General features: G+C 35.7%; 1 protein-coding gene across 2 annotated transcripts; it reads left to right on the top strand.

The window, feature by feature from the left end:
• The first annotated feature begins 2,191 nt into the window (after window positions 1–2,191).
• Window positions 2,192–11,004, top strand: faah2a (fatty acid amide hydrolase 2a). Of its 2 annotated transcripts, none has more exons than XM_056235281.1 (11): window positions 2,192–2,445; window positions 3,609–3,691; window positions 3,763–3,899; window positions 3,973–4,182; window positions 5,240–5,359; window positions 5,531–5,666; window positions 7,352–7,469; window positions 7,567–7,686; window positions 9,047–9,158; window positions 9,359–9,547; window positions 10,529–11,004. In XM_056235281.1, exons 1-11 carry the CDS (start codon window positions 2,260–2,262, stop codon window positions 10,714–10,716), a joined length of 1,599 nt encoding a protein of 532 aa, XP_056091256.1. In that variant the 5' UTR covers window positions 2,192–2,259; the 3' UTR covers window positions 10,717–11,004. The 2 variants fall into 2 exon arrangements, with proteins under 2 accessions (XP_056091256.1, XP_056091257.1); XM_056235282.1 differs by having other exon boundaries at window positions 2,319–2,452.
• The last annotated feature ends 960 nt before the right edge of the window (window positions 11,005–11,964 follow it).

Here is an 11,964-nt window from a genome sequence, read left to right as displayed (position 1 = left end):
ACAATCATGAATTTTGTGCTGGTGATTAATTGTCATACAAAAAATGTATTAACTATTTATTTCTTTTAGTTTTTTCGATTTTGTTGATGCCACTTGTTCTGAAAATGTTAGCACAAAAATGATGTGGCAGTTGGGTGGTTTCAGAATGTTCTGCTTAAGAATATTTGCTTAACCAAAAAAAAAAAAAGTTAAAATGTTTAAAAAAAACTGAACGTTTTGAACGTTCCGAGAACTTTCAGAAATGTTTTCATAACCTTATGGGAACATTAGCAATCTCTTTCCTGCAGGCTACGTAGTGTACTTCCTCCCTGAGTGTGACAGTTCATCACAACATAAAGACTGTTGTAAATCTAAATCTTTTAAAACAGAACAAAGAAACAAGGCGGGAAAAATAACACTGAGCCAATCCTACTGAAAAATCCAGGATAAACCATCATGAATTCCATGTTAGTTCAAGGCTGGTTAGTGCTGATCTGGTGGACTAACATAGTCATACTGTTCTCGAGCAAGGGAAGGAAAGTGACTTCATAAAAGTTAACTGAGGATAATGCTGGAATTTCCCCGGAATATCTGACCTCGCCGTTTAGAACTGTCAAATCTTATAGCTTATTACAAAGACAGTGGGGAAAATCTAGCATTGCTGGACACCAGCACAAGGTTTTGCATGCTGGGACCAGCAGAAGAAGCAGGAGGAGGGCCGGTGGACCAGTTTTGCTTGAAAACAGAATGACTATGCTGGTCCACAGCTAGACCAGCACTATACCAGCTCTAACCAGCATAAACCAGCCTGGAGCAACATGGAATTCATGCTTGTTTATGCTGGAATTTTCAGCAGGGAGGTTCAAAGTCATAATCCGACCCTCCTTTCTACCCCTTGGTTGGTTTGGAGGAAATCTTTCCGCATTCATGGCTTAAGCCACAAAGTTTCCCTGTTCTTTCTTCAGACAGCTTAGTGTCTGGTGGTATTACTTGGACAGTCTCAAAATGGTCCTAGAAGTTGATTGCCACAGAGGTTCCTGTGAAAGCTGTTCCTGCCACAGCCAGACATTTCTGCATTGGCTGGCCAGAGGTTCCCGTCTTGACCTCTCTATCCCTCAGCTTAGTGTTTAATATTTGTGTTTGGTGGTATTACTTGCTTACTTGGTGACCACAATACAATGACAATATAAACTACATTGTCCAGTTTCACTACATATGCCTACTCTCCACAAAGAGATCATCATGCCCGTCTGTGAGAACATGAAGAAACAGAAAAAAAACCTGGTCCAGACTAAATCCAGAAGAACTTTTACACAAGTGCCTAAACTTTTCACAGGTAGTTTGCAGGTTTCTTCAAGTGTCTTGGAGACACACAGTTTTGGATTTAGCCTCTCTCAGTTTTTTCTGTTCCTTTATGTAATCCTATGGACTTGATGATGGTGAGATCAGATCTCCGTGTGGATCATATACCGGCTGTTGTCAGACTCCCTGTGCATGCAAAAATCTCACTTGATTATTACAATTAATGCAAAAGGAGTGTTTGGAAATGTAAACTGATATTTACTACTGACTACAGCTAAATATATAAATAACTGGCTTAAAACTATTTTTTTGTGGGTGAAAATACATTATTTTTTAATACTAATTTATTTTTAGTGTATCATAATTTGCGCATACAACAAAGAAAATTTGTGGATCTGGTGACACACACGTGCATTCATTAACATCTTTTCTGAGTAGATCTCATTTGATTACACAACTACCCATCTATTTGATAAAAAAAAGAAAACTTTTTTGTACTCAAAAAAAAATAATTTGTACAAATGGCTGCACATTCATTTATTTCTGAATTTTGCACACGGATGTTGAAAGGCATTTGGTTGTGGATAGTAAAACATATCTGCAACATTTATCAAGTTCATGGATATGTCCACACACAAACCATTTACTAAATTCATCCCATAATATTTTCCCATTATACATTTATTTGAATTTGAATATAATTCAAAATGTAAGCTATGATTGTGATATAGCCTACAGTATATATGTTCAACTAGAATAAACATAAGAAAATACATATAACAAATCAAAATAAAAGACATAACCATAAAATCTGTGAAGTGTGTCCAAACTTCTGACTGGTAATAACTGTATGGCCTTTATTGTGTCAAAGTGCAAGGATTCAGTAACACCACACTGCATGCAGAGGGCAGTAAAGAGTCAATTCTGTTTTCACTTTCAAACCAAGCTGCGTACTGGTGTCATCGCTGCTCATTGACGATGGCTTTAACCCGGTTCGAGCGGTTTTTAAGCCGACTGCTTCGAGCTGTGATGTGGATGTTATTCGCCGCTTTTAAGTTATTTGCACCTCAGCAACGGCATGGAGTTTCGCGACTCCCACCCATCACTAACCCACTTCTGTTGCTCTCAGCCATGCAGCTTGCCCGAAAGATTCGTCGGAAGGAAGTAAGATGTAAATAAAAACTCCATAGGCTCTATATCTTGATCATTATAATTTAAAAGCATGACCGTAATGACATGTTGATTACACGTTGAATGACGTTACGGTAAAGATCATTATTTCACAGTCACACCACCCAGGAGGAAGAGATGCGACGAGGTGAATTGCAATGAATGCTGGGAGTTGTAGTAGTTTCTTAAAAACTCACAGTTTTTATTTATAGGATTTCACGTTTTTTTTACCACACACAGTGTAGCCTAGTTTATTAACATCACAGTTTGTCTTTTTGATAATAGTTCAGCTATTAATGTGGGTAACGTTAATCAGAGTGGGAGCGTATTTACATAGGAATTCACGAGTTTTCAAGGCTGTGCAAAGGTCAGCAGCACTTGTGAAACCAAACCAATAGCTATATTGTTTAGGGCTTAACTATGCAATAAAAGTCTCCTATAGGTATGCATATCAAGCCAGTTATTTTGTCTGAAAATCACATTTATTTTCAGTTCCCCCCCTTTAAAAGAAATGCTTGTGTAAAATAATAATAATTAATATAATAATAATTCTAGCCTTAAAGGATAGATGTATAATATAGAAGTTTTAAAATATAAACATTTATATATATATATATATATATATATATATATATATATATATACATATAAACATATAGTACTTTTCAACACTTGACTAACTTTTTCTCCAAAAGTGACAAATGTTATTACCATCACACATCCTATTTGCACACAATATTAAAAAAAGCCTACCCATCATACTATCGAAGGATAGGATTTGTTTTGTTTTTTCAGGACATGCTTTGATGAAAAATATTTTGAAGTTTAATTTTTCAAGATTTTCAAGATTAAAAAAAAAAAAAAAATTACCCCAGACTGTTATATTACTCAAATGTATTATTGATATATATTTATTTATTTACAATTCTTTTTCTTTCTTGGAGAACAGACAGATATAACACAGTGTGCACATTTATCTATGCATTAGCTACATGAATTATATTCACAATAGATCTGACCTAAGTTTTGAATCAGTGTATTTCTATTGTATGTTTGTCTTTCAGTTTGGTACCACACACATTTGTGTACATTTGTGTAGTGACTTTTACTGCATTATGCATTCAAAACACTTATTGATTTCCTTCAAACATCTCTAGGTAACAAGTGTTGAAGTGGTACAGGCCTACATTGACCGCATTCAGGAAGTCAACCCACTTATCAATGCCATGGTGAAGGACAGGTGAGGGAGTTCAAGGGCAAAATCATCCTACATTTCATTCTGACTCTGAACACACATTCTCATTTGTTCAGGTTTTCTGCAGCGCTTCAGGAAGCCGCACAGGTAGACAAACTAATAGAGGAGGAGACAGGAGGAGAGGATGTGTTGGAGGACAGGCTACCTCTACTTGGAGTACCCATCACTGTTAAAGAGGCCTTTGCTCTGCAAGGTATATTATACAACTCTTCATTCCAGAATGGTATATGTCTGTAGGGTGACACTTTCTGTTTTCTTCCTAACAGGGATGCCTAACTCGACAGGACTGTTGAGCAGACGGGATCTGGTTTCAGGGGCAGATGCCCCATCTGTTGCACTGTTGAAGAGGGCGGGAGCGATTCCACTGGGTGTAACTAACTGCAGTGAACTCTGTATGTGGCTAGAGTCCCACAACCACCTCTATGGCATCACTAACAACCCCTATGACTTTGAGAGAATTGCAGGCGGCAGCTCAGGTCATTTTTATACACATCCTGACACTTTAACCATAGTAAAACTGACAGAAAAATCCAACATGCGATCGATCACTCTTAATTCATAATTAGTATACAATTGCAGACATTGTTGTTCATTTTTATGCACTTTAAGAGTTTTGCATACACTTTTTTTACTGTTAAAGATACTCCCTGCATTTTATTTTTTATTGAAATAGAGCTAAATTAAAAAAATAAACCAAAAATGAAACATTAAAATAGAATTCAAAGTTATTTGATTAAACTTTTCATCGTTAAAAACGTTTTACCCCTAAAGAAATAAATGTTTTTTAAAACAAAATATGTATATTCAATTCAAGTTTTTTTGTCTACCTCTTTTCGCTGCAATACATATTGTTTCAAAGCAGCTTTACAGAAAATTATTGTTTCAATGTATGCACAAGTCAATAAACACTCACACAAGATAAAGAATCCAGTCATATTATTATTAGCCCAATAAAACGGCTTTAAAACCAGTAAAGGGTTAGGTCACCCAAAAATGAAAATTCTTTAATTACTCACCTTAATGTCGTTCCAAACCCGTAAGACTTTCGTTCATCTTCGAAATACAAATTATCTTTTTGATAAAATCGAAGAGCTTTCTGTATTCTCCATAGACCGCTACACAACTGACACGTTGATGCTTCAAAAAGTTCATAAAGAGATTGTAAAACTAATCCATAAGAATTGAGCGGTTTAGTCAAAATTTTCTAAAGAGACACGATCACTTTACATTTACATTTAATAATTTAGCAGACGCTTTTATCCAAAGCGACTTACAAATGAGGAGAGCAAGAAGCAATTAAACTAACAATAGGATCCAAAGTGCTGGGACCCGTCCCAATTTAGTGTAATACAGTATACTTAATTATAAAACTTTTTTTTTTTTTTTATATATATATATATATATATATATGTGTGTGTGTGTGTGTGTGTGTGTGCGTGTTTCATCCTCTCCACTAGGTGTCACTATAGGTCCAATATGACTGCCAGGGCAACATTTATGAAAATTAATTGTAGTTAATTCTGTCACTTGCAGGAGGTGAGGGCAGTATATTGGGTGGTGGTGCCTCTGTGATTGGAGTTGGGTCAGATATCGGGGGTAGTATCCGTATTCCCTGCTTTTTCAATGGCATCTTCGGACACAAGCCATCATTAGGTAAGAAGAATGGGTGCAGTTGTGTGTGTGTGTTGGTTAGTAGAATAATGGTGACAATCTACAGAGGGAGTATGTGGTTTCTTCTGTATATATACTTAACGTTGTAATTGTAGTAATGTTGATTAAGGCCACAAGGACGCAAACTACATTTAGTTTTCTCTGTACATAAAGGTATCGTAAGTAATGATGGACAGTATCCTCCCACCTCGGGACTGCAGATGGGATTTCTGTGTACAGGACCTATGTGCCGTTATGCAGAAGACCTGATTCCCATGCTAAGCATCATGGGAGGACCCAATGCAAACAAGTAATATTATATGATATTTAGAAAATAATTAGATAGATATGGTCTTCACAGCAACACTGTGAGCAAATATGAACTTTTTACATAAGTGCAACATGACATAAATACTTACATAGCATCTACATTATGATTCGGAGTTTGGGGTTTGTACGATTTAAAACAATTTTTTTAAAGACGTTTCGTATGCTCACCAAGGCTGCATCTATTTGATAAAAATACAGTAATATACAATTTAAAATAACCATTTTCTGTTTAATAAATGTAATTTAAAATGTAATTTATTACTATGATGGCAAGGCAGCCATTACTCCAGTTTTAAGTGTCACATAATCCTTCAGAAATCATTCTAAATGCTTCTTATTATCAATGTTGTTTTTGCTCCTTAATATTTTTGTGGAAATCCTATTTTCCAGGATTCTTTGATAAATAGAAAGTTCAACAGAAAATCATTTATTTGAAATAGAAATCTTTTGAATGTCTTTACTGTCATTACTGATCAATTTAATTAATCCTTTCTGATTAAAATTATTGATGGTACACTATGTAACTTTTTTTTGTTCAAAATGAACAAAATTTAAAGAATGAGTCAATACATCATCAATCCTTCTTCGAAAATGTGTTTTTGTCTTCACTGATTCACTATGTGTGTTTTGTCACATATGTAAATAGAGAAAGTTGCTCCGGCTACTTTGGATGTTTCTCAATTTGATGCTTCCTCGTTTTCTTGCTCGTCCAACCTCCAGCCGGGGACCAGAAACTGATCAAAGTTAGCCATCTTGAAGGACATCTCAATTCTCTAATAGGCTCTATGCACGATCGCTTCCATGTTTTGTCTCAGCCCGCCCAGTTACATCCGGTGCTGCGTCGCAAGCCGTTTTTGCATTAGGTGGAGATAAGGGCAAATTACACTCGCTGTTTACAAGAACTTCCAGCGGTTAACGTGAATGATGTTAACAATATTGTGAGGCAGTTAGCTGTTAGCTGCGAGGAAAGGAGTTGAGGAGGGGAGAATGCACAAATTAGAAATAAGAAGCACCCTTTGACGCGTGTATGGTGAGGGAGTGGCATAGGTTAGTTGTCACAATGAGCGAGAAAGGTTAACATGGAGCAGCTAAATCTCCAACCTTCGTGGAATTACCCGTTTAAAAAAAAACGCAAACAGAAGGAGAGTCTGCTGGCAAAAGAGAAACGCGATTCAGCTCGTAATAAAACAAGAATTAACATTGGCTTGGCTTTTCGGAGATGGTGAGAACTGAGGGATTTGAAATGTTATAAAAGTAGCTACAGTCAAGTAAGGTGTTTTATTGAACAGATAAACTCCCATATGTAGCTCTCTAACAGAGTTCATTTAAAGCATTATCTATTGTGAAGGGTAATTTCATGATGGTTGTTATAGTGCTGTGCTGGAATTTATTTTCAAGGAACCATTAATATAGTCTATTAACGGTTATCTACAATAACGACTTCAGAGGGCCAAAAGTAACATTGTGTACCTTTAATTTACCCCCAAAAAAACAACTTACTGACCTCAAACTTTTGAACGGTAGTGTATTTGCATTATAGTTTCATTGTTTTTTTTCTTGAAGTTTATTCACCTTCATCTTGATTATTTTCAATGGTTTAAATCAACCCCTATTACGAATGCATCCCAAATGAAAAATCCTCTCTGTCTGTTTCACTCTCTTTAGACTGTCTCTCTCTGATGAAGTAGATTTAAAAAAGCTGAGATTCTTCTCTGTTCCCCACAATGGGGGCTCTCATTTAGTCTCTCCAGTGGACGCACAGCTGCTTCAGGCACAGAAGATGGTAAGTAAGTGTGTGTGTGTGTGTGTGTGTGTGTGTGTGTGTGTGTGGATGGGCTTCAGTCAGTTGATATTTATCTTAAAATGAGCTTTATTTTTAGGTAGTCAAACGCTTAGAGGCAGACCTTGGGGTTAAGGTTCAAGAGCTGTTCATCCCACAGCTCAAATACTCCTTTCAGATCTGGGGAACTATGATGGCTTCACCTGGCAAGGATGGAAAGGTGTGTGTTTTGGGGCATTACAATTTTTATGTACATACAATTTTCATGCCCTTATTGTACATAACATGGATTAAATGAATATATTGGATAAAAAATAAATTAAACTTTTTAAAGATGGAAGTCAATTTCAGAAGATTGTTGACTGCCATAAGATAACTTTCAATCTCTCACTGAGCAAAGGCTAACTTTTGCTCTTTATTTTCATTCAGTTAAGCATCCTCTTGATATTTTTGCTATTGTTAAGTTATATTAAGTTATAATTAAGTTTAAGTGTCAGAGCTCAATTAAAGCAGAGCCTGTTTACACTTTTTATATACATGAGTGATTCTATAATTGGAGATTCATTTTGCAATGCAAAAGGTTACGAACTGTTCACTAACAGAAATTCTTTCCAGTCTTATTGAAAACATATTCAGTTTTAATAATTCAGTGCAAGTTACTTCCTTTTTTTTTTTTTACTTCTAACGAAATTTTTTTCTTTTCTTTAGAGCATTGTTTGTCAACTCTGTTACTGTCAATTCTGTTACATACTGTTAACATTGTTACTCTACCTTGGTAACAGAGTTTGACGGTAACAGAATTGACCATTTAAAACTTTTTAGCCCAAAACTTCACTTGCTAGCATAAATTCTAAGAGCACATGAAACTAATGCAATCATGATTAACAGACTTTTAAACAACCCACTGTGTGATCAGTGATAAATTCTGGTTTAAACAATTTTCGTTTTACAAAATAACTCTTTTTAAAATAACTTTTTAGATTAAAATATTTTCTCAGAGAGAGCACACATACATTTCAGTGCTTCAGACCTTATCAGTGAGGGAAAGTGACATCATTCCTGTATCTTACAGTCGTGGGAGATAATTCCACCAATTTAAAGTCAAAAAGTATAGTACCGTAACAGAATTGATGCAAGATTTATGGACAGACATTTTTATAAGATAAAAGTTATTAAACAATTTAATGTTGTAGAATTAGGAAAGTTACTACCGGTATTTTGGGTGTTTATAAATGAAATATTACCAAAAAGAAAAGTAAAATGTTTTGATTATACAATGATACATGATGAAAATAAATACACTGACTAATTCAGACAACAAGAAATCGTGATTTTCAGCTTGTGATGTCAATGAGTAACAAATGATTAAAAAATCAAAAATATAACCATTTGAAAAAAGAAAAAAATAATGACTTTGGACACCAAATGTACCTGCAATTATAGAATCACTCGCATGCTTTCTTACAATACAAGCATATTCATTTTTATACTGTATTTGGGGTGCTGCATAACATGAATGATGTTCTAGTTGTCAACGTAGTTTTTATCAGATGGTTTTGTCATTTTTTTTCCCATCTCAGCCTCCCACCTCATTTTCGGAGCTAATGAGTAAAGGCGGGAAGAAGGTCTGGCCAGTCTGGGAGCTGTTCAAGTGGTTTCTGGGGTTTTCTTCTCACACTATAGCAGCAATAGGTGTGTGACAGCAAATAAGCTTGTGCACTTTTAACTTTGAATTCCTCTTTCGCTCCATGTCTCACAAATTCTGATGCAAATCAGTGCTAGCAAGTCTTCTTGTGATGAGTATTCCCAAAAGTATCTAAAGACGTGTGTTTTTGAGTATCTGAAGATGAATGCATATGATAATAGTGTCCCTTTCTGTCTCTCTTTCTCAGGTCTGGCTCTAGTTGAGCTATTCCAGAGTTCTCATCCATCTTCATTCATTATACAGCAGAAGGACAGTCTGCAGCAGGAGTTGGAGAAGTTACTAGGCACAGATGGAGTGCTGCTGTACCCCTCTCATCCACAGATCGCCCCAAAACACCACCACCCAGTTTTCACGCCCTTCAACTTCTCTTACACTGGTAAGTGTTGTTGGTTTTAATCTATTTATTAAGGCCGCGACACACCAAACCAACATCAAAGAACTAGCCACAACTGAAAGCTGACTGTGGTGTCACCTCGCATGCGTCTGGGTTTAAAGCTGTGCTTGGCCAACTAGTACGAACGTTCTACGCCTGCGTGAGAGGATATTACACTCTATATCAGTAGGTGACAGGTGTCTATTTTCATAATTCAAAATGAGAAACCTTAACTAGAACTGTGGATATACAAACCGTGAACAAAGCATCACTTTTTTACTATTTTGAATATGAGTAATGATAATCACTTTCTTCATTCAGACAGCCATGTCGTTATGGAAATATTTGCATATTTGAATTCTCTGGCAAGTAAGATGATGTAAAATTAGAACAGCCGAAATTGGGAGCTTTGTCCCGCATCCAGCAAGACGTAATCAGTGTCCCGCATTTCAATTATGTCTGTATTATTTTATTTCTTCCCTTAAATTACAATACCACAATTAGAAAACTGCGTTTGCAGTTTAAAAATCAATTTGCGCAGCTGCCATGTTGTAGCAAGAGCGGGAAAATAACTAGCCAACGCATTCGTAGAGAAGGATTTTTCTGCTGATGACAACTGTTGATGAAGCAAAGGAACCTCATCAAAAGTCATTAAATATAGCTACACCAGCCTGAACATCATCAAAAAAAAAAACAAGTTCAAGATCCACTGAATCTGGTAAAAACTCATTTATTGTTTGCATAGTCTAATAAAGGAAAAGAAACTAGTCGCTACTTAATTTTTTTTATTTTAGTATAAAATGTGACTTTTACCTATACTAGCCTGTTATTCAGTTCATTATATTTAGTAGACTAAAAAAGTGTTGACATACTGCAAAAACTGAGCTAAGAGATGCTCAGCCGATCGTCGGCTTGGTGTGTCATGGCATTAATGGGCCACTTTCCCGGAGGGGTCTAGGCTCTAAGCGGTTCTATTCTCTGCAGGTATCTTTAATATCCTGGGCCTGCCAGTGACCCAGTGTCCATTAGGGCTGAGTGTGGAGGGTTTGCCCCTGGGCGTACAGATTGTGACAGGTAAGTTACAGGACCGTCTCTCTTTGGCCACCGCCCTCTACCTGGAGAAAGCTTTTGGCGGCTGGAAGGAACCAGGCAAGACAACAGCCAAGCCTTAATCCATCTCATGCATCTATATCTGCAACAACTGGACCACATAACCAACCACACGTACTGTACCACATTTACAGCATGTCACTATCCAAAGCTTAGTTACGTTTGTTCTGCTTTCTAAGTGCAGAATGCATTTTACATTAACTGACATGTTTCAGAGGGCTGCATTTGTGTTTACCTTGATATATGAAAACTTGATTTTATTCATAATAAACTGGATGATTACATGAGACATTTAATAACTTTATAACTATGTGAGAAATACTGCAATTCATAACAGTACTTTTTTTTTTTACTTCCATGCACTGAAAACAATGATGTTTGAACAAGCATTTGTGCTGTTCATTGTGTCCTCTTAACAAGCTTTTCAAGAGCAGGCTCTTTCTTCTGATAAATCTGTTTTATGATTAGAATATGCCATAAGCAGGCTTTTGTGTTTTAGAAGGAAGAAGTTTTGTTGCACTCAAAGGATGTAAAGCAATCATATTTACAAGTAAACAACACACTGGAGCATTTTAAATGTTGGGCATTGGTGCACCTTTGTTTTCTTAGCCTTTATTACTCATATTTTGTTGTGGTTTCTCTGAAAGATCTGTTCAAACATTGCTGACGTATTAAATAAATTACCTAAAGCAGTAAGACTAAATGAAAATTACTCTTTTAATGTGATTTTTCCCAAATATTGGGTGTAATATCTGTCTTCTTGAATAATATATATTTTAATATGGCTTTGGGGGTATGTGAATGTTGATGATGTGTTTAACATAAATTCTCAGATATGTCAAACGTGTCATCAACATCAAACATCATTTCAAAAGAAAATATGAACAACAGACAACATGACATGCATTTATTGTTTTATTGTTGAATTCTGAAGGGGCCATGAATAAAGACAGATAAGGGTCAAAATCTGTTGGATACAATGATATTTCACATAACTGAAGACTCTAATTTTTCTTTCTCTCTCCCATTAAAAATATATCACAATATTCAAAATCACCCATTACATTGTGCCAATAAAACAAGCTTTGATTTTGTACTTGAAACCACCACAATTTCTAATCATTTCAAGAAGCTAGAAATGGCTTACTTAAGTCTACACATTAAACTGGGATTGGAGAAAGTATTTTAATGTAATATATATATATTTAAGATATTTATTCATGATATGATCCTTGGTGTAACCTATAAATATAACAAAATCATTTCATTTAAATACAAGCACATTTTAAGTTATATAACATTTTGAATTA

This window comes from Rhinichthys klamathensis, unplaced genomic scaffold (assembly GCF_029890125.1).
Source record: "Rhinichthys klamathensis goyatoka isolate OS25496 unplaced genomic scaffold, OSU_Roscu_1.1 h1tg000418l_1, whole genome shotgun sequence".
Taxonomy (NCBI): Eukaryota; Metazoa; Chordata; class Actinopteri; order Cypriniformes; family Leuciscidae; genus Rhinichthys; species Rhinichthys klamathensis.
This window is presented reverse-complemented; position numbering and strand designations above follow the sequence as displayed.

Coding starts and splice junctions, on each gene's coding strand:
- faah2a (XM_056235281.1), top strand. CDS start 2,260: ATGGCTTTAACCCGGTTCGAGCGGTTTTTAAGCCGACTGCTTCGAGCT. Junction 7,687..9,046: donor CACCTGGCAAGGATGGAAAG/GTGTGTGTTTTG, acceptor TTCCCATCTCAG/CCTCCCACCTCATTTTCGGA. Junction 9,159..9,358: donor TCACACTATAGCAGCAATAG/GTGTGTGACAGC, acceptor TCTCTTTCTCAG/GTCTGGCTCTAGTTGAGCTA.